General features: G+C 40.9%; 1 protein-coding gene and 1 pseudogene across 1 annotated transcript; one reads left to right on the forward strand and one right to left on the reverse strand.

Annotated features, from left to right (window-relative positions):
• Positions 1 to 1,217: 1,217 nt before the first annotated feature.
• On the reverse strand, positions 1,218 to 26,221 carry LOC121635292 (annotated as a pseudogene).
• Positions 23,833 to 24,618, forward strand: LOC121635320. Its single transcript, XM_041978463.1, has 4 exons — positions 23,833 to 23,913; positions 24,030 to 24,228; positions 24,299 to 24,411; positions 24,486 to 24,618. Exons 1-4 carry the CDS (start codon positions 23,858 to 23,860, stop codon positions 24,544 to 24,546), a joined length of 429 nt encoding a protein of 142 aa, XP_041834397.1. The 5' UTR covers positions 23,833 to 23,857; the 3' UTR covers positions 24,547 to 24,618.
• Positions 26,222 to 27,508: the final 1,287 nt, after the last annotated feature.

Consider the following 27,508-nt stretch of genomic DNA (forward strand, 5'->3'; position numbering starts at 1 on the left):
CTGTTCCTTGTGTTTGTGCGCCTGCACGCTGCAGGTTTGAAAGAGTGTGTGTGTGTGTGTGAGTGGCGGAAAAGCCGAGGAGACAGGATTTGACAAAATCATCTTCTTTTTTTTAGCTCAGTTTTTATTTATTGAACTACTTTTTTGTCTCATCTTTATTAGTCCACGAAAATGCATTCTGATTTAGTCCCAGTTACTGTTTATTAATGGGGATTTTAGTCTTGTCTAGTTTTCATCCGGTGAAAAATATGCGTTGACGGAAATATTTTCGTCTAGTTTTTTTTAACGAAATTAACACTATGAAGTATTGATCATCATTCTTAGTATTGATATCGACTTTAAAATTTTAGTATCGTGACAACTCTACCACCACCCAGCTGGTCTGGGGCTCCTGCTGCATGGGAACTGCTTAGGGATGTTTAAGTGAGTTAGCATTGCTAGGTGGCTCCGCACCGGCTACAGGGGACTAGCTAGCTACTGGGTTAGCTTCCACTGTGTGAAGTCAAGCTAAATCCAGACCTCCAGGGGTTAATGATTTTGATTTTCATTGATCATTCTTTTTTTTTTACTGTTCTCAACACATTCTACTGTTTAATAAATAAAGATTTTTGACTGGAATATTTCATTCAAGATCTAAGATGTGTTGTTCAAGTATTCTTAGTTTTCAGTAGTGTATAGATCTACACGTATATGACTGAGTCCCACTGTATGTCTGACAATAAGGTTCCCCATAATTACCTTTGTAATCTGAGCCCTGTATTTAATTTTACTGAGTGATCCGTTATTAACAGTCAACTAGTATTTTGGTCAATGTTTATACTGCGGCTGCTATCATTACTTCCATGATCAGACTGTTTCAGCCTGTCGGTGTGATTTCAAGATGATTTACGTTTTTGTGGTCAATATAACAGTTTTAGTCAACAAGTGTTGACTACCATGCCAGCTCATTGTCACATGGGCGTCAGAAAAACACATCTTAACTCCATTTATCAATATTTCCTTTTACTGCCAGAATACTGAGTAGAACTTTGGTCAACCATGCCCAAAATCACTGTTCGATCCACTGGGCCACCATTACCTGGTAAATCTGGTATAGGGGGGATACACTCGATCAGGACCATTTTCTGTCTTTCTATGAATTGGTGGCAAACTTGCCAGTTTTTGGTGGCGTTTTAATTCTTCATACAGATCAATCAGCAGGATTTTATCTGCTGAGGAGGAGAAGGTTTCTCTTATTCTGCCTCTAGCGTCCCTCGTTTAAACAACTTTTCCCTTCATCCACTCATTTGGACTTGTTAGACATCCCAGGTGTGTGCACCGAGTTTATGCAGGTCTGTCTTGAGTCAGTCTGGATGAAATCAGGCTGAGCTGTGTTCCTAGAACGACATGATGCTTCAGTAGAAGATGGTGCTGGTTTGGCTTTTTCAGGCATCTCTCGAGCGACTTTCCTGAAACACCCCCATGAACAGGAAACAGAAACCTGACAGAGACATACTGTAAACAACTCATTTATTTGTACAACTTGGCTTCCACCATCAGCGTGTGAATGAATAACAGATTCACAATGTAAAGCACTTTGGGTACCTTGATAAAGCACTAAATAAATCTAAACCATTAGTATTATTATTACTCTGTTATGACTAACAAAGTACATAGTTATATACAGTATTATTTAATTCAAACTCAAATATGTTGCGACAATCACCTCACAGTTGCTGCAGAACAGTTTCTCTTCAGAGGGAGGTCGTCTTTCTATGACTAAACTTCATAACTTTACTAAACATTTACAAGAAGTGGCTGCCAATCCCCCTACCGTTTGCCAAAACTTTACAAATATGCACAATATCATTTTGTTTTACCTCACAGGTCTTCTTAGTGATACCTTTGTTAATAAAGTTTTAATCCAACAGTACACATTAGTTTTTCCACAACATTTAGTATAATTTTTTTAATAGTCTGAATGAATAAAAGCTGCACCATCCTCCTGGCACATTTAAGGTTTCTCTCCAGTGTGAATATGTTGGTGCCTTTTTAAAGCACCTGACTGATTGAAAGCTGCTCCACACTGATCACACCTGTAAGGTTTCTCTCCAGTGTGAATACGTTGGTGACTTTGTAAATGACCTGACTGACTGAAAGCTGCTCCACACTGATCACACCTGTAAGGTTTCTCTCCAGTGTGAATACGTTGGTGATTTTTTAAAGCACCAGATACACTGAAAGCTGCTCCACACTGATCACACCTGTAAGGTTTCTCTCCAGTGTGAATACGTTGGTGACTTTTTAAAGCACCAGATATAGTGAAAGCTGCTCCACACTGATCACATCTGTAAGGTTTCTCTCCAGTGTGAATACGTTGGTGACTTTTTAAAGCACCAGATATAGTGAAAGCTGCTCCACACTGATCACACCTGTAAGGTTTCTCTCCAGTGTGAATACGTTGGTGACTTTTTAAAGCACCAGATATAGTGAAAGCTGCTCCACACTGATCACACCTGTAAGGTTTCTCTCCAGTATAAATACGTTGGTGACTTTTTAAATGACCTGACAGACTGAAAGCTGCTCCACACTGATCACACCTGTAAGGTTTCTCTCCAGTGTGAATACGTTGGTGATTTTTTAAAGCACCAGATATAGTGAAAGCTGCTCCACACTGATCACACCTGTAAGGTTTCTCTCCAGTGTGAATACGTTGGTGACTTTTTAAAGCACCTGACTGACTGAAAGCTGCTCCACACTGATCACACCTGTAAGTTTTCTCTCCAGTGTGAATATGTTGGTGCCTTTTTAAAGCACCAGATATAGTGAAAGCTGCTCCACACTGATCACACCTGTAAGGTTTCTCTCCAGTGTGAATACGTTGGTGACTTTTTAAATCACCTGACAGACTGAAAGCTGCTCCACACTGATCACACCTGTAAGGTTTCTCTCCAGTGTGAATACGTTGGTGCCTTTTTAAATGACCTGACTGACTGAAAGCTGCTCCACACTGATCACAGGTGTACGGTTTCTCTCCAACGTGAATCTTCTGACATCTCTTTGGTCGTGATGCACCAGTGAAAACTTTCTTACAGCCTCGACCACCTCGATGTTTAGGTTTTCTTTGGCCTCCATGTTTCTGTAACGAGCAGGAAGAAAACATTTACATGTCACCCAAACTAAGTATTATAGACAAGTATTATTCAACCTCAAACATCTGGTAGGTACCACAAACTGATTCTTATTTACAGCTGGATGACTGCAGACACAGTAGCAGGAGGTCATGTAATTCCTTGATCTGTTAGTGTTTGTAGTCTGTGCTAACAACCCAGAAGCTGCTTTAGTCTAAGAGAGGTGTCAGTCTAAAACTGAAGATGTTGTCTGGACCAGTCAGGTCACTGTACTGTAAAATGATTTGAATGAATTAAGTCACAAGAATCTTAAAAACACTGATAAGTAGAGAAATGTGGAGTATTTATTTTTTAGATTTCATACTTCCTTGTTTTCAAACTCAAATACTGTACTGTTCTCTCTCCAAACTCTGTCCTCAGACTCAGAAAGTCTCTAAAAACAGATTTAATGTGAAGCAGTCTCAAATATGATGCTGACCATACAGATGCTTGGACGTGTGTGTGTCTGTAGTTGGAAGAATGTCCAGATTATAATCCTACCAAAAAAATCTAGTTAAAGACAAAATAGAGTTTGATGATTTTCACATTTGTTATGCTTTAATTAATTTCACCACTTTCTAGTGTGTAAAAATAACATGAACACTTCTTATGTGTATTTTTTTATCCATTTATTTCTTCTGGTGCCAAAATCATAAAATGATCCATCCATCCATTTTCTTCCGCTTATCCGGAGTCGGGTCGCGGGGGCAGCTGCCTAAGCAGGGGAACCCAGACTTCCCTCTCCCCGGCCACATTCACCAGCTCATCCAAAGGGATCCCGAGGCGTTCCCAGGCCAGCCAAGAGATGTAGTCCGTCCAGCGTGTCCTGGGTCTTCCCCGGGGCCTCTTTCCGGTGGGATGTGCCCGGAACACCTCACCAGGGAGGCATCCTGACCAGATGCCCGAGCCACCTCATCTGGCTCCTCTCGATGTGGAGGAGCAGTGACTCTACTCTGAGCTCCTCCCGGATCACCGAGTTTCTCACCCTATCTCTAAGGGAGAGCCCGGCCACCCTGCGGAGAAAACTAATTTTGGCCGCTTGTACTCGCGATCTTGTTCTTTCGGTCAATACCCACAGCTCATGACCATAGGTGAGGGTAGGAACGTAGATCGACCGGTAAATTGAGAGCTTTGCCTTTTGGCTCAGCTCTCTCTTCACCATGACAGACTGATGCAGAGCCCGCATCACTGCAGACGCTGCACCGATCCGCCTGTCGATCTCCCGCTCCATCCTTCCCCCACTCGTGAACAAAACCCCGAGATATGTAAACTCCTCCACTTGGGGCAGGACCCCATCGCAGACCCGGAGAGAGCACTCCACCCTTTTCCGGCTGAGGACCATGGTCTCGGACTTGGAGGTGCTGATTCTCATCCCAGCCGCTTCACACTCGGCTGCGAATCGCTCCAGTGAGAGCTGAAGATCACGTCCCGATGAAGCCAACAGAACCACGTCATCCACAAAGAGCAGAGACCCAATCCTGAGGCCACCAAACCGGATCCCCTCCACACCTCAGCTGCGCCTAGAAATTCTGTCCATAAAAGTTATGAACAGAATCGTGACAAAGGACAGCCTTGGCGGAGTCCAACCCGCACTGGAAACGATTCTAATTTACTGCCGGCAATGCGGACCAAGCTCTGACACCGGTTGTACAGGGACCGGACAGCTCTTACAAGCGAGTCCGGCACTCCATACTCCCGGAGTACCCCCCACAGGAGTCCCCGGGGAACACGGTCAAATGCCTTCTCCAAATCCACAAAACACATGTAGATTGGTTGGGCAAACTCCCATGCCCCCTCAAAGACCACAAAGAGGGTGTAGAGCTGGTCCACTGTTCCACGACCGGGACGGAAACCACACTGCTCCTCCTCAATCCGAGGTTCGACTATCCGATGGACCCTCCTCTGCAGCACCCCTGAATAGACCTTACCGGGGAGGCTGAGGAGTGTGATCCCCTGTAGTTGGAGCACACCCTCCGGTCCCCCTTTTTGAAGAAGGGGACCACCACCCCAGTCTGCCAGTCCAGGTGGACTGTCCCCGATGTCCACGCGATGCTGCAGAGGCGTGTCAATCAAGACAGCCCTACAGCATCCAGAGCCTTAAGGAACTCCGGGCGGACCTCATCCACCCCTGGGGCCTTGCCACCAAGGAGATTTTTAACCACCTCAGCGACCTCAGCCCCAGAGATAAGCGAGCCAACACCAGCTACCCCAGACTCTGCTTCCTCATCAGAAGACGTGTTGGTGGGATTGAGGAGGTCTTTGAAGTACTCCCCCCACCGCCTCACAACGTCTCGAGTTGAGGTCAGCAGCCCCCCATCCCAACTGTACACAGTGTTGACGGAGCACTGCTTTCCCCTCCCGAGCCGCCGGATGGTTGACCAGAATCTCCTCGAAGCCGTCCGGAAGTCATTCTCCGTGGCCTCTCCAAACCCCTCCCACGCCCGAGCTTTTGCCTTAGCGACTGCCGAAGATATAGAAGCAAAGTAAAGTAACCAGTAGGGGTTTGCAATATCGTATCGTTCACAACAATATCAATTAGGGCAGGGTGATATGGCCAAAGATGCTTATCATGATATAAATTTGAAAATGTGCAATAATGATATAACTGATGATATAATTTACGCTAGACAAAATACTTCAAAACTGCACTTTATGGATGCACATTCAAAATAGGAACAATTTCTTATCAACTGAACAGGCAGGCATAACCATGTATACGGTTAACAAAAGTAAAACAGAGTTGCTTTGCAACATAAAACTGCAGTGTGCAAAATAAAGAAGTTAAATAAGAAAATTGCAAAAACTCTTGAGTAAACATAAAAATAACATTTAGCTGAATAATGCTACTGTTTATGGAGGTAGAAATTATCTACATTTGTTCAAGTTTTAAGATTCTTTGTCAGAAATACTAACATGTTCACAGTTGTGGGCTTAAGGGATGACCTTTGACAAGTTACTGTGTTTCCACCTGTGCTGAACAACCTTTCAGATGCAGAGCTGGTAGCTGGAATGCATAGGTACTTTCTGGATAATCTGCTGATGTGGGGAAAGTTTACTGTGTCTTTTCCACCACATAAGTGGATCACAGTCACTGTCTACTGGTGGGTTATTCAGATAGCTGTTCAGCTCAGATAAAAACCTTTCTGCAGTTACATCTGTCTTGGCACTAACTGCTCCCTTCAAAAAGCTTCCAGGCTCGTCTTTGGCTTTTTAGCAGCACCCCGACTCATCTAATCACCTGATGATGGAGGAGAGGTTTCTGAAACACCTGGAGCTGTGCTACCCTGGTCTGACACTAGATGCTCCAGTTCACTAAGAGCTTGGACTTTGCTGGCTTCACTCACCGGGATATTCTGTGTGAAAGCGTGGATCAAGGAGAGAAGCCATGTTACAAAGCCTCTCTGTGACACTGTCTTTGTAGCTTTTGTTCATGTAGTCAAGTATTGCTATTCTTTAGTGCTGGGCAAAGAATAAAATTTTTAATTGCGATTAATCGCATGACATGCTGCGATTAATCGCATTGTTACGCGCAAAATGTCTCTTTCCTTCAAAAAAAGGCCTACAGCTATAAAAAGAAAATGCAGTAAGTTTTGGTTTACAAACACGACATCAGGGGTCTCCAACCTGCAACTCTGGAGCTGCAAGTGTCTCTCTCCTTTTATAAAGGTTTTATGCTTTTCTTTGTTTTAAAACCTTAAAAATGAAAATAAAAATGTGGTTCTTCAAAAATAACAAACATCCTATGGTGGCTCTTCATTAAAAATATATATTAAGTTTCCTTTTTGAAAAGTCTGGTAATATTTGCGTCTCTAAAGGAGTTTTATTTAGCTGGCTGAGGGAAAAATGTCTCTTTGGATTGGAAAGGCTGCAGACGCCTGCACTAAACACATAAACAGGTTTAGCAGCAGTTTTCTCTTTAAACAGCAACAGTTAAAATATTTCTTCATATATAAAATCACATCTTTATGAGAAAGAAGGATGAAATGTTCAGGATTTACTAACTAAAAGGTAAAATGTCAGCAGGATGAATTTAAAGCTGTGAAGCTGCTTCCTTCTAAACACAGAAGGAACAATATGTGATGAATATCAGCATCAGGTGAACAGACAGAAAGCAGGATGAGAATCTCACAGCTTCTAGATGGTGAGGAGAGAGAAATATTCACAACATGCACAATAACTTCCATCCATGCACCTTCACTGCTTCATTATCCACATTTCTGGCCTTTAAATTCTCTAAACTTTAATTTTTAGTTTGACTGCACCTGCAGCCTCCGCTACCCGGAGTTAAAGGGTTAACATCTCGTTTCCGGTAGCGTCATATGGCAAGCCGTTTGAGCATTTATTCCATATTCTTGATATCAAACATCAGTTTCCTTCACTAGCTTGCATTATGCACAAACTAGTTAACATGTGCTCATATTTTATGGGCATTTTTAATAGACTAGTGGAACTCAAAATCTGACTAGTAACAGTTTTTTAACAACTAGTGACACTTTTGTGCAAGTAGTTTGAACAGAAGTTGTACAAGTGAGGCCACTTGCTATAATAGTCAAATAAAATGAATATCTTGTCAGAGTTTTAATGCACTAGTAGGACTTTGGACCAAACTAGTTGACTAGTATGTTTTACTAGTTAACTAGTGAACTGCACAATATCAGCACGTTAACTAGTCAACATATGGTCTTCTCCTCTAGTTAAGTAGTGGCCAACAATAATCTGCACTAAATTACCAGGCGAAGCCCAAATGTTTAACTAATTATCTAGTAAAGATAAAAAAGCTTACTACTTAATTAGTAAATGCCAGTTTTGATCTTACTAGAGAACAAGTGTGACTAAAGATGGATTACTAGTTAACTAGTGAAGCCAAAATACCCTCTAGCAATACTAGTAAGTGACATACCTTCTCAGCTTGTGAACACCTGACTGACGAAATCATCACTAGTGGACTAGTTAAAACGTAGCACTCCCTAGTTCAACTAGTTAATTATATGCAAATAAATAGGTGGGGCAAAGGCTTATTGAGGCATCCCATTGGCTCCCCAATTCAAAATTTAAAATGCCTACAAATCATATCTCCAGGATTTCATTACAGCCCACCTAGTTCATTACCATTTGAGATACTAGCTAACATGTGGTCCAGTGAACTGCAAATAGCCACCTAGTGGCTGCAAGTTGCAGCTTACACGTAAACTTGTAAAGACAAAGTGCTAACTAGTTGACTAGTTGAAGTATATTTTGATGTTACATGTTCACTAGTGAGACTAAAGACCATGGACTAATTAACAAGTGTAAAAAAAAGGCTAACATGTAAAACAAATGACTTACTAGTAGCATATACTTATCCACAAGTAACAAGAAATGAATAACTAGTTAAAGGACAGATCTAACATGTAAGAAAAATGACCAACATGTCATACCAAAGGCTTTACATGTTTGACAAATAGTCTGGCTGGTAGGAGACAACACTCTCCACTTGTTTAAGTGTGCAAAACAAAATAGGTGTCACTAGCTTACTAGTCACTATTTTGGTAGCTAACTAGTTCACTAGTAAAATTGTAATTGTGTTACTTGTTAAAGAGTGAAAAAACAAAAGTGGAACTCAAACAATTTGTGCCTCACAAGCTAACAAGTAAATCTTTATGTCTTACTTGTTAACTTGTAAAATAAAAAGTAAACCTTAGCTAGTCATCTAGTTGGCATTTTTGTCTTGATAAGTTGGCATGTAACCTCTTAAAACCTTATCATATTGCTAGATCAGTAAGAAAAGACCGTAGCTAGTGCAACTAGTAAGGATTTGGACCTATAGTTAACATGTAAAGAGAAATAAGCAGCCCCTAGTTAACTTGCATAATCTTAATGTCAGCAGGTTCACGTGTATATTGTATGTAAAGAGGCGGGAGAAGGATTCTGATTGGTCAGTGATCAAACTGTGTGCTTCAGAACCTTAAAGGGCCCTTTTCTAATAATGTGATATAATAATAATAATAATATCATCATCATCATGACCAGTTGTTGATTGTGTGCACAGCGACAGTGTGTGAGGGAAACTATAATAAATTTATTTTTTAAATGGCTATGTATGTATTTGTGTGAAGGTTTGTTTTATTTTAATATGCAGACTCCTCCCACAGCTGCAGACTCCTCCCACTGCTGCAGACTCCTCCCACTGCTGCAGACTCCTCCCACTGCTGCAGACTCCTCCCACAGCCGCTTTAGTTTTATTCAGAACGAGTTGCAGACACCTGGACACACGTCGCTCCTTCTCCATCATTTTCTATGTAAACTTGCTTGAGGAAGTGAAAATCGCTGCCCTCCTCCAGCCAAGCGACAGGCGACAGTCGTGCATGTAAAATGTTGCGTTCGTGCACGCAGACGTGCACACGGGGGCTTGCGACGCAACACAAAAAAATAGAAAAATTTTCAATTTTTGTAAGTCGCGACTAAATAATCCACCAGCTCCCAGAGTCACAGAGAGACAAACGTTATAAACAAACAGAACTTTTTTCTCTATTAGCACAGTGAACAATCCGGGATTTAAGAACCTCATCAACACTTTGGACAAACGGCATCACTGCCGTCTCACCACCATGTTAGTGGACTGTCTCTTTCTTCCCTGTATGACGAGTGTAGTGAGGATGGTGTGAAAGACGTGGTGACAGTCCGATGTTTCTCCACCGCTACGGACCTGTGGTATAGCCGCACCAGAGCCGTATAGAAATGTCGCGCTACATTTTATTGACGTGGATTTCAACGTGAAAACGAAATGTCTCCAGACTATTTTTTTCCAGATCAGACCAAGCGGAACAAAGCTGCTGGTCTGAGACAAACAATATCTATGGGGACCTGGTGGAAACAAACTAGTCGGCATTACCACAGTAAACACTTCAAATGTCCCCCCCCCCAAAACCTCTTATCTATAATCGTGTTAAATAATCGAGATCTCAATTTCAGTCTAAATAATCGTGATGATCATTTTTCCCATAATCGAGCAGCCCTAGTGCATACAGTCCTTGTAAGTAAAATCGTACACATGAAGTAATGCTCTGTGTTCTTCTTGTGTTGAAAGGTTTACGTTGCAGTGCTTCTGTTGGGCAGAATTTCCCAAACAGCAGACGTCTCAGTTTTAGTCTTCAGCACGAAAATACTTTAGTTTTAGTCACATTTTAGTCATGACTAAGTTTGATAGTTTTAGTCCAGTTTTAGTCCAATGAAAAATGTATTAGTCTTTTAACAAATGAATTTAGGTCAATAATATGTATTAAAAAGTGGAATAAAGGTCGACAGGTTATAACAAGTAATTCATAAAACAAGTTAACCTTAAAGCTTTTACATAATAACCAGGTCCTTTACCAGACTGAAAGCTTTAGCCGAGACTTTCCCATCAACAGGGAAGAAATGCTGCCGCGTTTTACTTAAAATGCTGTTGGACAGAAACCTTTAATTTCTATATTTCAGCTTTTTTCATGAATTGATGCTTCATCATACAAACATGTCACACAAGAAAACAGCAGATCTATAAGTTTAACATACAGCAACACATTGTGTTTGGTTATTTTCATCAATAATTATAAAATTAAAGGAGGGTTTTTAGACTTAGAAGGTTTCCAACCAACAGCAGATACTTTCTGATCTACTTAGGGTGATGCTTTGTACAGATAAAGTTCTAACTGTGGAATCAATTACTCCAAAAAAGCAAAGAGCAACAACATCCTGACTTTGGTAACTGTGGCTTTATTTCTGAGAATTTTCTGAAGTGTAAAACTCCACCCTGAAGACACACATGTCCACAATATGAGCAAAGGATGAGGAACACATGCTCAACGTGACCTGGTCTGCCAGTGAAATTATGATGGATTATAGTTAAAATATGTCCATGTATCGTTTCATCGCTTCCACCAAACCCCTTCAATTTAATGAAGACAAGACAGATTATTCTGTTTGGTAGCAAAGAGAAGAGGGTCAGCATGTTCAGAGAATATAAACCTAGCAGAACTCTTAGATCCAAAGACTCTGGTCAACTAGTCCAGACCAGAGTCCAGACTAAACATGGAGAAGCAGAATTTAGCTGTTATGCTGCAAAGAAGTGGAACAAACTGCCAATGTCGACATTTTTAGATCCAGGTTAAAAATATTTCTTTTCTCATGCGCCCATGCATGAATTCTGAACAGTAACATTATAACTTAACGTTAACATTAGCAGCTAACATGAGGGCCTGCAGTTTTAGCGTTAGCAGCTAACATGAGAGCATACGGTTTTAGCGTTAGCTGCTAACGTGAGAGCCTGCGGTTTTAGCGTTTGCTGCTAACGTGGGAGCCTGCGGTTTTAGCGTTCGCTGCTAACGTGGGAGCCTGCGGTTTTAGCGTTCGCTGCTAACGTGGGAGCCTGCGGTTTTAGCGTTCGCTGCTAACGTGGGAGCCTGCGGTTTTAGCGTTCGCTGCTAACGTGGGAGCCTGCGGTTTTAGTGTTAGCTGCTAACGAGAGAGCCTGCGGTTTTAGCGTTAGCTGCTAACGTGAGAGCCTGCGGTTTTAGTGTTAGCTGCTAACGTGAGAGCCTGCGGTTTTAGCGTTAGCTGCTAACGTGAGAGCCTGCGGTTTTAGCGTTAGCTGCTAACATGAGAGCCTGCTGTTTTAGCGCTAGCTGCTAACGTGAGAGCCTGCGGTTTTAGCGTTCGCTGCTAACGTGAGAGCCTGCGGTTTTAGCGTTAGCTGCTAACGTGAGAGCCTGCGGTTTTAGCGTTAGCTGCTAATTTGAGCATCTGCGGTTTTAGCGTTAGCTGCTAACGTGAGAGTCTGTGGTTTTAGCGTTAGCTGCTAACGTGAGAGCCTGCGGTTTTAGCGGTGGCAGCTAACGTGAGAGCCTGCGGTTTTAGCGTTCGCTGCTAACGTGAGAGCCTGCGGTTTTAGCGTTCGCTGCTAACGTGAGAGCCTGCGGTTTTAGCGTTCGCTGCTAACGTGGGAGCCTGCGGTTTTAGCGTTAGCTGCTAACGTGAGAGCCTGCGGTTTTAGCGTTCGCTGCTAACGTGGGAGCCTGCGGTTTTAGCGTTCGCTGCTAACGTGAGAGCCTGCGGTTTTAGCGTTCGCTGCTAACGTGAGAGCCTGCGGTTTTAGCGTTAGCTGCTAACGTGAGAGCCTGCGGTTTTAGCGTTCGCTGCTAACGTGGGAGCCTGCGGTTTTAGCGTTCGCTGCTAACGTGAGAGCCTGCGGTTTTAGCGTTCGCTGCTAACGTGAGAGCCTGCGGTTTTAGCGTTAGCTGCTAACGTGAGAGCCTGCGGTTTTAGCGTTAGCTGCTAATGTGAGAGCCTGTGGTTTTAGCGTTAGCTGCTAACGTGAGAGCCTGTGGTTTTAGCGTTCGCTGCTAACGTGAGAGCCAGCGGTTTTAGCGTTAGCTGCTAATGTGAGAGCCTGCGGTTTTAGCGTTAGCTGCTAATGTGAGCAGCAACACACTGCAATAGTTTACAGGAGAACGTAATCCACATTGGTGAATGAAAACATCTGAGTTTGACATCATCTTGACAAGAGTAGCTGATTTTGGACGGAGGAGACACAGGAAACCAGTGCAGAGTCTCAATAAGTCACATGAAAGTAAGCTCACGTCACTGGAAACAGACGTAATAACCCATAAGAGTCCCACATGACATGTTTGTCACATACAGATTGTGAGACATTTTGCTTCAATTTATGGTATGAACTTTGCTTAAATTCCTGTTGAACACAGTCTGATACTTGTATTTTGTCCCCTAATAGATACCCAGAAGCAGAAAACCACATTATAATATGTTTAAACTATCACATGGTAATAAATGGTAGATTAATGGATTTAATATTCTTAGTAGATTTTATTAACTTTAACACGTTATCTGAGACCTGAACTTTAAGAATATGTAGAGTGACTCCACAGAATGAAACAGTTTTATCAGGATAAAACTTTGTGTTAAATATGAGATGAACCACAAACCGCTAGTTGAAAGATGAAGAAGAGCAACAACAAAGTAGGGCTGGACGATTAAACGCATTTTAATCTCAATTACGATCTGGGTTTTCAACGATCATAAAAATGAAATGATTATTTTCTCAGTTTCCTCTTTTGCTGTTTTCAGCTGTAAATCGAGCGGCGCTGGCATCGCAGCGCTCTGCTGCAGACTCCTCCCACCGCCCCAACCGCTTTGCTTTAATTCAACTCCAGTTGCAAACACCTCTCAAGTTACGGGCTGGACACACGTGTTGGTGGCGTGTCTCTCTCATGAGCATTTTCCTTCTTGGAGGGAATCTGGATCCAGTTTGATAAGATGTAGAGAAAAAGTGCAGCAGGTAGAATTGTGTGAATGAGTTTAATGCGGCTCTATGGAGCATCGTTGTGGAGCCGAGGTCGTTCTCCCTGATAGGAAATGTTTCCCCTGGACGAGAGAACATGCACTCGTTCAGTAGAGCTGGATCCTCCTGACTACGCTCTATTTCACCACGGAAACAGAAAAATAACAGCATGCAGGTCCCTTCACTTCTTGTTTGAGGCTTGTTGTTCCCTCACTGAGGTTTGCTTGAGTCTGGACCAACTCTTAAACTATTGGTTTCTAATGAGAGAGAAGAGCTGCTGAAACATTAAAACAATCATAGTGTCGCCTAAACTCTCATTTCCTCCAACATCAGCTTCATCATCATTTAACAAAGTTCTCATGCATGAACGTTGTGACGTTGACGACACAGATCCTGGAAAGAAGTGACGTCCAATAACACGCTGGAGAAGTTTAGAAGCGAACTACCATCCAGATCACCTGGGAGGACTTTTACTCTCTTTGGCTCCGTTTACTTGATATGAAATATAACAGAATTTAATACGTTTAGTCCATGTTTCCATCGTAAACAAGAAGCTGTTTCTGGATGTTTCTGATCCAAAACGTGGCCTCCATGAAGGGAAAATAGGACGTGAACGTCTTTGCATTGACAGCAGAAAGTTCCATCCCATCATACAGTCGCTCATATCGTCTCTCTTTGAAGCCCAATCTCTGTTCAAACATCAGCTTTTTATTTCCACGCAGGCTGGATCATGTTTCATTACTCTAGTAAATATCATCCCTTTCTCCCTCCAAGAAAGCTGCTCTGACATCATTTCTGTCCCTTCTCCAGGTGATATTTAGCAGAAACGTCACGTCATCTTTTCTGACTCTTGTACATGTGCAGAGGTTTGGACTTTCTTTACTAAAGTGAAGCAGGGATGAGTTTCCATGTTGGAACATAAAAACATGCATGTTAGCTTCATCCATGTCTCTGAACTCTCCATTGGAGTGAGTGACAGCTTGTTTGTCTCTGTGTTGGTCCTGTGATGGACTGGTGACCTGTCCAGGGTGGAAACTGTCTCTCAGCTGGTAGCAGCAGGGATGGCCTCCACCCCCCCCACCACCCTGTGTTGGACTAAGCAGGGACAGCAAATGAACGAATGGATGGAAGTGAAGCAGAGACACGTGCTGTGGTGGATGTTTATGGCTGATTTTTCTTTATAAAACCAGTTTCCTCTTTCTAGAAAGACCAGTGTGTTCAAACTGGAATTGTTTTATTTTACACACAGATCGTGTTTCATTTCTCTAGTAAATATGAGGACCTTTCTTCTTTATTTACTAAAGTTTTATGGGGAAACAGATTCTGGCTGAAGGACAAATACAGTCGACCAGAATCTGAATCCACAAACAAGTTTAGTAGAGAAAAATTAAATCTCCTCATATTTACTAGAATAACCACAGATGAGCTGACATGTGTGTAAACATGAGAAATAAATAAAAACACTGACGTTTGGACTGAAACTGTGTTTTATAGTTAGGGGAAACTATATCTGGTAAAAGGGAAAATACTACCAGAAAAATCTACTATTGAAATCCCGTGTAAAGACAGAAACCTGTAAATCTTTACTAGAATAATGAAACATGATCTGAAATATGAACAAAACTAAAGTTGATGTTAGAAAATACTCTGTGTGTTAAAGAAAAGGACTAAACTTTTAGTCTAATATAGAAAAAGCTTATTTATTAGAAAAAGAGGTTTTGACTAATGTTACGGCCCCTGCTTGTTGCAGACAGCTGTGGCTGTTTACGCGCTGATTAGGGACTGCAGAGCGCTGCCCGGAGTGGCCAAGGCCAGCGACTCTGCCCCCGCCCCGTTTTGACTGGCATCCCTCTGGACCAGTCAGGCTGCAGCCCGAAGGAAAGCTGAGGCTGAAAAGGCTGCAGCCGAGGCAGGTCTGGAGGGGGAGAAACCAGAATGGCTCCGGCCTCTCTCCCCCTCATGTTGTGCACTGGGTGTGTGTGTGGCGACCACCTCCTTTTCCACAATGGGTGTTTAAGTGTTTAGTTGTGTTAAGTTTACTTTGTGGTTGTGTTAGAGCTGGGCTAGGTTAGCGTTTTATTGTGTTGTGACGACGGTCACTTTAGTTTATGGGCCTGTTGCTTTTGTTTGGTTTTAGTTTCCTCACCGAGTTGCGGTGGTGTCTGTGTGTGCACTCGGTGAGTGTTTGGTACAGGTTTTGGTTTGTTTCTTTCTGCAGGTCCGCTAACCCCAGCTCATCTTTTGTTTTACAGGTTGTCCATCACTTACCACGGGAGTTGTAAATAAATGTGCTTTTATTTTGAAATACCATCTGTCCTCACCGTGTTTTTTTGTTACGCCCGTCCCTACCCCTTAAGACGGGTCGTAACACTAAAGTAAAAAAGTAAATAGAAAGTTACGTAGAGATAATTTAAAATGGTGGAGTTGAACTAAAACTATTAAATAACGTGTAGAGTTCTGCTTTCTACATGTTTCATATCAAGTAAACTAACTGAGATTAACAATCATTACAGGTCATCTTGACAGTCGTGTGGTTGTGAACTTCTTCCAGCAGGTTACTGGACTGTTACAGTAAGATTGTCTCAGTGTTTCAGGAGGATACGAGGAACTAAAAACCTCACTGAGGGAACAACATTCAAACAAGGACTGAAGTCACCTACATGTTATTTTTCTGCTGTGGATCCAACTCCATCAGCAGTATTGCTGAGTCATGGTAGTTACTCCTGATAGGAGATGTTTCTCCTGGACGAAGGAACATGAATCATTCAGACGAGGCTGAACTTAGCTTCCGATTCGCTAGTTAAGAGAAATTTTAAGGGACCCTTAAGTCAGAAAGCGAGTGACTGTATTTCTCTGTTAACCCTCCGTTTTATTGATACTCAATGCCGTTAAACCTGTCCTAGATTATTCTACAGAGTCTACAGAATCTGAAAAACATAGTTTGTGATTTGTGAAAATGCAATAAAGGCAGATGCAATTGTTTATAAACCTGGAACCGTCCGTGGTGCTAATCAGGACATTACTATAACCAACACCCAAAATGGCATACTAAATGTCAGCTTGTGTTTTTCTTCGGAGGGGGTGGGGGTCTGCGTTTCCCGCTACGTTTTTAAATTGCCAATGGGCCAATCAATACAGAAGAGCAAGACAGGGATCAAAGCAGGTCAGCTTTGATGTTGTAAGAAAACACTGAATGAATAATATGAATAACATGTGAGAGAGTAATTAATACCAACTAAATATATACATTACATTGTTGCCCTCCTATGGTATGTTAATTTGGGAAGGTCAGTAAAAAAATGTTTACAGTTACAAAACATATATGTCTTAACCACATTAGCCTGTATGGATATTGGAAAATTCCAACGTTTGCTATTAATTATAAAAAAAGTTGTAATTGCTAAATGCTGTAAATTGTAAATGCTATCTGAAGCAAATCAGCTGCGCCGCCTGATGGACATTGATTTTTTTTAAATGTATTTAAAACATTTACTCGGTAGCTTTAGTTCAGTATGGTTTATGTTATGATACGTTATAATTATAGTTATTAATATATTATAATGTGGTGCCCCGCCCCATTTTGAAGGCCAAGATAAATTTGTTTAACGGTGTTTTCTATATCGCACTAGATAATAAACAGAAGTTATTTAAGGTTAGAAGACAGGTCTAAATTGTTTAGCCTTATTTTTATTTATTTATTTGTCTCATGTGCACAACAGCATGCCTTTTACTCTACATGGCAGTTTTCCTCTGTAGCTACTGTGCTCAGCACCGATGCACACACACATATACACATATATATATATACACATATATATATATATATATATATACATATATATATATATATATATATATATATATATATATATATATATATATACTTGGACATTTCAAACCCATGCTAGTCCACACAAAACAGCTTGCCAGTGCAGACGAAGAACAGCTGTTAGCAGGACATTCTGCTAATGTTAAATCAATACACGTGTTGCATAAAATACAAAATACAAAAAACACAAGATCAGGAAAAAGGAAGCTCAAAACTGAAGCACATTAGTGTACAGTATGTGGCAATGACCCCTTTTGTTGTGCATTGCTACTCTGAGTCACAGCTGTGTGTATTAGAAGATTTAGAAAAAAATGTTTTCTTTATTTGGATGCTACTGGCAGTGTAGTTGAAAAGCCTTACCCAACCAGCCAGTCAGTCCTTTACTATGCGTTGTGCATGTCAATCGACAACAAAAACTGTGATACCTGTTGCAGAAATGCTAACAGCAGATTGGTCTACTCCAACTATCTTGTAGTGGTTAACATGCCTGCGCTGTGACTACTAAGGTTTTTCAAAAACTACTCAGACCTCAAAAGGTTGAAACTGATTTCAGTTGGGCCACGATGCACGCTGTGGTTCAGGCATTTAACACAATGACCATTCAGGAGTACCTCAAGCTTTGTTTCAAAGATGTCAAAATAACAGTTCAGTGCAGATCACAACTTCACACCTTTCTGCTGCTCACATGCTGAAACTGGTGAGCATGAAGGTGTGAAAAGTCCAGTTCAAAAAGAACACCAAACAGCTTTTTCTGTACTGTTTTGCACTCCTCCTGAATGCAACAAAACTTCAAGAGATCTTGTCAATTAAAAGGTCTGTGGTCATTGTGTTCAGTTCAAGAACCCAGACAAAGATGTATGTGGAACATTTGTGTGTTTTGCAAGAAGCCATCCAGAGAAAAAAGACCGACCAAATAAATATTCTAAATCCCGATGGTGCTGAAACCCCTGTTGAATTTGACAGCACTCAAAAAGCCCTCACAAAATCCTCACGCTTTTTTCCACTGATTGAAGGAGTTGCCAGACAAGCTCAGGAGGAATCACATAAAGAAGATGATAAAGAGGGAGAGGGGCAGACAAACCAGCATTATTGAGAGTCACTCATTGACCTAATTTTACACTTTGCTGGTACAGGTCCTCTTTGGAGTGGGCTTATGCCGTCTGATTTCAGTAAAACTCCAGACAGTAATGCTGTTGTAGAAAATTGGTTCCGCACGACAAAATGTGTCATCCTGTCGTCAAAGTTACACCGAAGAGCAGGCGATTTCATTCAAGTCCTACATGAATTTGTTGTTGGAAGATTGAAGGGTATGGCAGTGACTCATCAGGCAGGTCTCCAGAGTACACCAGCTGAACAGTCAAAAAGTGAGGGACCAGAAACAACTGCTGTTTCACAAGAGGAGACATGGAGGACGCGACGGAGAAAGAGGACATCCAAGTACTTCAGCTCCCCTGTGCAGCATTAGCATTCAAACAGCCAGCAGCTAACAAAAGAGCTGCTAGGCAAAAGAAAAAACCTGTGACAGTGGCTGATACCACTGACAAAAACACAACCACCTCAAGTCCAGGGCCACAAGAAAAAGCAGGAAGCTGTCCACGTTGGGGAGGAAATGGCATGACAGAACAGGGAGCGATAGCCATGACAAATACTTGTACAGTTGACAACCTTCTTTACTTGCTGCATTTGGTAATAAAGAGAAGACCAGCAGTCAACAATGATTTAAAAAGCAAAGCAAGTCTTGACCCATGGATAGCTAGCCTTCTTTGTGTTCATGAGCATGAAATTCATGAAGTTCATGAAATTCAACAAAAATGTCTCAATGAAGCTTGTCCAGTGGCAAAAAGGACAAACACCTCCATTGATGTGGTGTAAGTTCACTTTTTTTATTTTTTGCATGTATTGTATTTATCAGTCAGTGTTGTCATCTGTTTATTATGTGTTTATTTAGCAAATATTATTTTTTTTATATTACAAGATTAGTTCTATTTTCCTTTCATTAATTTCTAGGTGTGAGGATTTTGGTAGCCTGCAGACTGTCCTTGATAAGTGGGCCAGTGAGTCTTTAAGAGTACTACCATGTAAAACGTGAGTATGCATTTTTTTCATTTCTTATTGATATTTTCAAAGCTTGCAAGGTAAATTATTTGCCTCGTTGACTTTAATCTCTGCGATATTTTTAGGGATGTACGATATATCGGCATTAACATCGGTATCGGCCGATGTTAGGCATTTTTTTACATATCTGTATCGGTCCGATGAGCAAAACTGGCCCGATATTACCAGCCGATATTTATTTTGGTCTAATTGCTGTTTGTGTACGTGTGTCGGGAGGAGGAGGGGCATTTGGCCTTGCCACCATGTTGGACATGTAACAGCGATGCAGTACTACTTGTGGGGAAGCTAGAGACGATGTCAGCTGTGTGGTCATTTTTCACGGTGTCAAATGATGATAGTCGAAAAGCAGTATGCAATATATGCAAAGTTGAAGTGATGCGAGGAGGATGCCGTGTCAAATCATTCAATACTACAAATTTAATATGTCATCTGAAAAACCACCATCCCGAAGCTCACAAACATTTGGCGAAGCTAACGCCTGTAAGGTTAGCTACCAGGCAAAAGCCAAAGCAGCAGCCACAGTTGGGAGCCCAATACAGCAAGCACTCGACCAAACCAAGAAATTTGCCAAGGACAGCGCAAAAGCCAGGTCAATCACGAACAAGATCATGGAAATGATTGCTCTCGACGACCAGCCATTTTCGTTAGTGGAGGACCGAGGATTTCAGCGGTTGATTGAACACACTGAACCCCGCTACATCCTTCCCAGCTGGCGCTATTTTTCAGATGTTTGCCTTCCTGCTCTGCATGAAATGGTGGCCACACATATGAGCAAGTTGTTGGACAATGTGACTGACATTAGTTTCACTACGGATATATGGAGTTCGGACATCAGTCAGATGAGTATGTTAAGCCTAACGGCTCAGTGGATTGATGACAACTTTGAAATGAAGAGAGCTGTTTTGCATGCACAAGAGTTTTCAGGATCGCATACGGGAGCTGCCATTGCTAGTGCATTTGACTGCATGTTTGCACAGTGGAAAATTAAGAAAGACAATGTGCATGTTGTGCTTCGTGACAATGCACGGAATATGCAGAAGGCCATGGACGAGTGTGGTGTTAAAAGCCTGGGCTGCATGGCTCATACTCTGCAGCTTGCAGTGCATGATGGAGTTTTAAGCCAGCGAAGCATTTCTGACTGTGTGGCTATTGGAAGAAAAACAGTCGGACATTTTCGCCACTTCCAACTTGCCACCTCTCGGCTGAGAGACATACAGCAAGAGTTAGGCATGAAAACCAAGGTGCTACAACAAGATGTAGCAACCAGATGGAATAGTACATTTTATATGACGAAAAGTCTGCTGGATCAGAAGCGTGCACTTGGTGTGTATAGAGCCGATCACGAGCTCCCTGCCTGTTTAAGCGCACACCAGTGGAGCCTCGTTGAAAACATGACTATGCTTCTCACTCCATTTGAACAGTTAACGATGGAAATAAGTTCACAGTTGGCTACTGCCGCGGATGTGATTCCTTCTGTTGTGGCTCTAAAACATTTGTTGAGCAAGGCAGCTGACAGCGACAGTGGAGTCCGCACAGCAAAGACCACTCTACTGGACGCTGTAAACGAGAGATTTGGAAGCGCTTTCTCCGAGCCGCTTTACTACTTGGCAACTATCCTTGACCCGAGGTACAAAGATCGTTATTTTGACACAGTCACAAAGCAAGCTGCAGTTACTACGCTCCTGAAGGAAGTGGACAAAATGATGCACAGCGACACCGTTCACAGAAGAACCGCAAGAGAAGAAGATAAGAGCAAGCTGTGAGGGTGGACAGTCTCTACTTGACATGCATGATGACATTCTGGAGGAAAACTTGATCATTCAACAGGATGCGGGCCTGACAAACCACACAAGCATGCAGGTATAGTATTATCAGCCCCTGTTTTTTATTTAATAAGCAAAGCATGTTAAGATCCTTTTGTGAAATGTTTTAAATTTTTTATTAATGTGATGTAAATTCTATAGTTAGTAAAATAACAGAATTATTTAAATGGAAAAAACATACTAATCTTTTAGTAATGCTTCACTGCCCTCTTAAGGCACTGGTCATCTGCTCAGATCTAAGTTGAACAAAGCTCTTAAGAGGTGAAGGATGATGTCCAATGTCCAGATTGCTGGTTAATTTATCAGACAAACTAGTTATACACTTGTCTACTTTCCTGTAGGTGCATGGCTATCTGAGTGAGCCTCCCACCCCCAGAAATGAGAACCCACTGCAGTATTGGAAAAGCAACATGTCTCGGTTTCCTGCCCTGGCCAAGGCAGCACGCAAGTACCTTTCAGCTCCATCCACAAGTGTGGACAGCGAGCGTCTCTTCTCTGCTGCATCACATATTGTTGATGAAAAGAGAAACAGGATCCAGTGTGAGAAAGCAGAAATGCTTCTGTTTGTTAAAAAAAACCTGCCTTTACTGATGAAGTAGTCCTAGACTAAAACATACAGTTTCAAGTTTCAGTATTTTGGAAAATTTACTTTGAGTACATTGTGGCTGCTTGGGAAATGTACAAAGACAACTATGTCTTTGGAGTTAATGTTATGTCACAGTTCTTATATTTTGATTCAGCAATTTTATAGATGGGACTTGGAATTGACTTGCACTAATTTGCACTTACAAAGTTTTTAGTGTTGCTTTAGTGTTGGGACATTTACTTGAATGTCTACTAATTACAGTGCAGGTTGGAAAATGCACTGACAGGACAGATTTGAGTTTAAATGGGAGTAGACTTTAGTTTAAAACATGTTCTCCAATTAAATAAATGCTTCGTTGTAATGAATACAGACAAGTTTGAAAAGTTAACTTTGTCAGGATATTGTTTTATTTATGATCCTTATTGTTATTTATGATCCAAAATTTCTCCCAAGAGTTTGTGAATTGACTGAGTTAAACTGCACTTGAATTTATTTCCAGCTTACACACTTGTTACAAGTTGTAAAAGTTGCTTAAAAGTAACACTGTTTGCTACTTGTGTTTTGGTAGCACTGTAACTTTATTTGGAAATAAAATGGATAAAAAAAAAAAAACAGTTTGCATCATTTTTACTTTGTACAGATTTGATCATCTTAAAACTAAAATATATATATATATATATATATATATATATATATATATATATATATATATATATATATATATATTACAAATATATATTACAAATATATATATATATATATATATCGACATCGGCAAATATCGGTTATCGGCCATAACACCAATATTAATATCGGATATCGTATCGGCCAACATTTTCATATCGGTGCATCCCTAGATATTTTACCTATGAAAATATCCTTATATGTTAATGTGAAATACTGAAACAACAACTGATGTTAATGCCTTCAAATAATTGAAAAATACAAAGTTTGCATTTAAAAGGTAATGTGGACAAGTCCTTCATATAAATGACTCATTCCTTTATTCTCTTGTTTTAATCCCTGGCCTTATGTGCTCAGGATTTAGCGGTTACAGTGCAAACTGTTTATGGTCGGACGTTTGTTCCTACATTCAACAGAGGTCCACATCCCTGCACTGAAAGTCAGACCATTGTACAGCGAGCCTTTGTGCATGGCCTACCGTGTCTTTTATTGGTCTCGGTGTTGCACACAGGGAGCCTAAAGCAAAACAATATCCTGCAGCCTTGCCAAATCTGGTGACAGTACTTTGTGGAAAGTAAGTTTACCAAATATGTTTAATACACATTAAATTATTGCATGATAATCTTATTTTCAATAAAATTGTGATTTATCATGATTCAAAAGGTCAAAGTGAGGCATCTTAACTTGTAGAGTTTCTCTGCTCCTCCAAGCAGCTTCATTGTAAAGAATAGAAGACGGTACTGTGTTACATGTGGAGGAAAGATCATGTCTAAGTCCACCACCTCTGTTAAGGGAAGGTATTTTTTTAAAGAAAACTCTACAAGTCCAGATGCTTTGCTTCAACCTTCTGAATGAGAATGACCTGGATGACTGAGAATCTGCATCGGCATGATTTATTATGATACAAACAACAAACAAACAAACTGCTCATTTCCCAAAATATATTTTGTCCCTTGTAGGTATGAGCCAGCTGCTGTGACGTATCGCCTGAGTACTTTAAATCACTTTGTGGCGTTCCACAAACTGGGTACAGACCAAAAATGGCATTTCTATGATGGCCTACAAGAATGCCAGCACCGCAGGAGTGGAGACACAATAATTACTGAGAAAAATATCCTCAAAAAGTTGTGTCCAACGTCCCATGTTGGGCACACAGTTATGGTCAGGGTAAGCATCAACACTTAATCTCCGGTCTAAAATTCTGAAATGTAGGTTGTTGCAGATGGAGAATATATCAGCAAGTGTGTTTGCATAATAATAATATCAATATTCTCATATATTGCTCTATACAAATAATTTTACTGATCTTTTGATGTAGGACAAGGCAGCAGAGGCTGCTGCTGAACGTTCAGAAAAAAAATGAAGCGCTTGTCAAGTTCATGGTGGAACAAAAGGGTGCAGAAGATACACTGCAGGTACGCCTTTTTCTTTTTGTTCATCACATAACGCTTAATCATTATGTCATCACTATGACCACGCCACCTCCAGCAAGCAAACAGTACGGTTAAGTTTGAGTACATTTATTTTTCAGGCCGTCGTGTCTGGTGAGAAGCAGCAACTTTGAATTTACACAGAAGTGGGTTCCAGTATTGTTTGATGACCAACAGCTGGACAGGATAGTTAAGTACCTGACAGGCTTCCTTCATAACTGTGAAAAAATCTCAGATGAAGTCTCCACCATGCTGTCCTATGACAAGATTAAATACATCCTTGTTGTGATGTTGCCAGAGGTTAGTCAATAGGTGTCTTTTTAAATGTAGAGGTATGAGCATAATAACACTGACAATAATATGGATGCAGAATCGGGATATGATACCTGTAACAAAGGTGACAGTAAAGGCCTTGGAAGAAATAAGGAACATGACAACAAAAGACGCAGTGGCAGAGGTTGATCATGGACCACTGGATGACAGGTTAGTGAAACATTTAAATGTCCTTTAAAAAATAGCCCAAAATCTCTGTGAAAAAATATGATTTCTTTTTCTAGTGAAATGGAGGCCATGGAGATGGAAATAAGGAATCACATGGAGAGGCGTGGGCTTGTGTAAAAGTCCGTCTGTTTTGCTTGTTAGTTTTTTGTATACTTCTCTCTCCTATGTTTTTAAATGTTTTCATTCTCCTGTAAAGTGTACTTGGGTTTTTTGAAAGGGGTTTTTAAATAAAATGTATTTTATATATATATATATACACACACACACATATATATTTCATGTTATTTCCAAAGTTATTACAATAACTCCCAGGTCATGTGACCTATTGACCCCAAAGTAGTCTAGAATGATAGTGCTATCAAGGATGGTCAACATACACCACTTAGTATTTGCTTTAAGGGCTTAATATATTTTAAATGATTTTTAAAGTGTAAATATGAGCATTTTTGCTCAATAGCTTTGAGGTCATGTGACCTATTGACCCCAAAGCAGTCCAGAATGATAGTGCCGTCAAGGATGGTCAACATACACCACTTAGTATTTGCTTTAAGGCCTCAGTATATGTTTATTAGCACGCACGCACGCACGCACAGACAGACAGACAGACAGACAGACAGACAGACAGACAGATAGATAGATAGATAGATAGATAGATAGATAGAACTGTTTTCAACTCCATACATTCTAAGGTATTTATTTAGTGTAAATGTTAGCAGTATACCCCGATAGTTTACAGTTAACGTGAATCAGTTTCTTAAAACATCACTTGTTAATACACATTTAAATTCGTGCTTTTATTTTGTGAACCGGAAATAATTTCCTTGCAGCAGTACGCTTGCATTTACCGTAAACTGACGGTAGGTGCGCACTGAAAATGTAGGAGCGGCTGGCTTGACCGCAGTGAATCGGAAGCTAAGTTCAGCCTCGCTGAATGATTCATGTTCCTTCGTCCAGGAGAAACATTTCCTATCAGGAGTAACTACCATGACTCAGGAATACTGCTGATGGAGACATTATCCAGCAGCATTTAAAGCGGGAACTGCTCCATAATGACGTCAACAACTCTCGGACGCTCGGAATTACGAGACAACGTGAACGCAGCATACGCCACGTTTTGTGTAAAAGTAACGTGATATTGTGGAAGTATTAATATATCAGAGTTCTAATGGAAACCGACAGGTGTACTGTCCCTGGTAAACAGAATATTAATAGCTTGACATTATAACATGATATCAAAATGATGTCAACCAGCCCCCCTACAAGGCTGCGTGCCTGGATGCTGTGTGTCTGAAAATAGTGGCAGGCAGGCTATATAAGCTTGGGGAAATGGATAAACGTGGTCTTTATCCTGTTCGGCCGAATAAAGGAAGATCATTAAAGACCTCTGTCTGCAGACTCTTAATATCAGCACTTTTGATAAAGAATTTATCTACGACAATATATTATCTCCGTTCCTCTGTACTGCAGACGTAGCTCCTACCTTGGGTTCTGTCTGAGAGGAAACGCGGATACTTTGCAGTTTTAACGAGGAAAAACATGAAAACACAAACTTTTACTACTTTTCTTTTTCACCTCTGATAGAAAACCAGAACAAACGGATGAGACACGGAGCCTCGAGACTCGTCCTCGTGTCTTTAGTGTCCTCAACACTGACCTGCCGACCGGTGGTATCAGAGGATGATCCCGCTTTGTTCCTCCTCGTGGGGTTCTGGTCCTGGTTCTGCTCCTCCATTCTGGTTCTTGTCTGAAGACTCCAGCAGCTCTCCGCTCCGTCTGTATCCGCCAAAATAAAACAAACCGTCGAACTGGACTCCGTGGCGCATGCGCAATTGTTACGCCACTATGCTGCATTCATGTACACACGACACATGAGAACTCAACTCAAAATCCCATCAAGCTCGAGGGAAACGAGAAGATATAAAAATCTAAGACATGGCGGAATCATCGAATAAAAACAAGAGACACAGAACATGTGTAACATATTTATTTATAATATCAACAATGATTAAACAGAGGATGTGTTTATCATGTGTGATTCTACCAGTACCTCTGAAATCCCGTGTTCTCGTTGCTCCGTGAATGCAGCAGCATGGCTCGTTTGTTCTCCAGCTGCCGCTGATCGTGGAGCTTCTGATGTTGGGAGAAGTTTGCCTTCAGGGTTTTCTGTTGAAAGTCTTTCTGACAGAAAGTTAGAGGCTTCAGAAAGTTTTTAAGAAGTCGCGACTGTTGTTTTTCATAGTTTGAAATCTTTCAGATGACTCTCTTTGTGTCTTCATCATCATCTTCATCAGAGGAGCAGCTGAAGAGCTGCTGCAGTTTCAAATCTGCATTTTCTCCACACATTTAGTTTCTTCATTAACCAGAATGATTCAGGAACTCCTCACAGTGATTCCAGAAGGTCTCATCAGACACTAATGACTGTATTGATTATTGATTAGTTTTAGTTGATTTTAATAAAGTGAGTTGAACGTCTGCAGTGGCGGCCATCTTGCCACAGTCAGCTGTCTCACTGATCACATTGTTTTAATGGTGCATGCACTTTATAAACAACCATAACTTGTTTAATGCATAATTAAGAATAATTATAACCAAAGATTCTAGATTCAGAGCTACAACCATGGACTTTCATATGTAAATAAACACATGGAAAATAAACACATGCAATGAATACACACACACACACACACACACACACAAGGTTCATGTTAAATCGATTTTTAGGCTACTAAAACTCAGCGTACAGAAGAATGACATGATTATATATATATATATTAATAAAAGAATATTAATATAAAATGAATGTAATTATTACATGTTTAGTTTAAAAATAACCATTCAAATAATTTTATTATTTAATTATATTTATTTTATATGAACACATTATACATTATTATCTTTATTGTCTTTAATGTCTGTAACATCTTGGACATAAAAGTGACATTTATTTGCGCTTATTATCTTGTTGAAATCCCCAACCTGCACAGAGAACTAGACTAATGTGGAGATTTGAACCTGGAGGACAGAGATAAAAACATAAATATGTGTGAGTGTAACCTCCAAGTTACACTGATGAACAATT

This window comes from Melanotaenia boesemani, chromosome 24 (assembly GCF_017639745.1).
Source record: "Melanotaenia boesemani isolate fMelBoe1 chromosome 24, fMelBoe1.pri, whole genome shotgun sequence".
In the NCBI taxonomy this organism is placed as follows: domain Eukaryota; kingdom Metazoa; phylum Chordata; class Actinopteri; order Atheriniformes; family Melanotaeniidae; genus Melanotaenia; species Melanotaenia boesemani.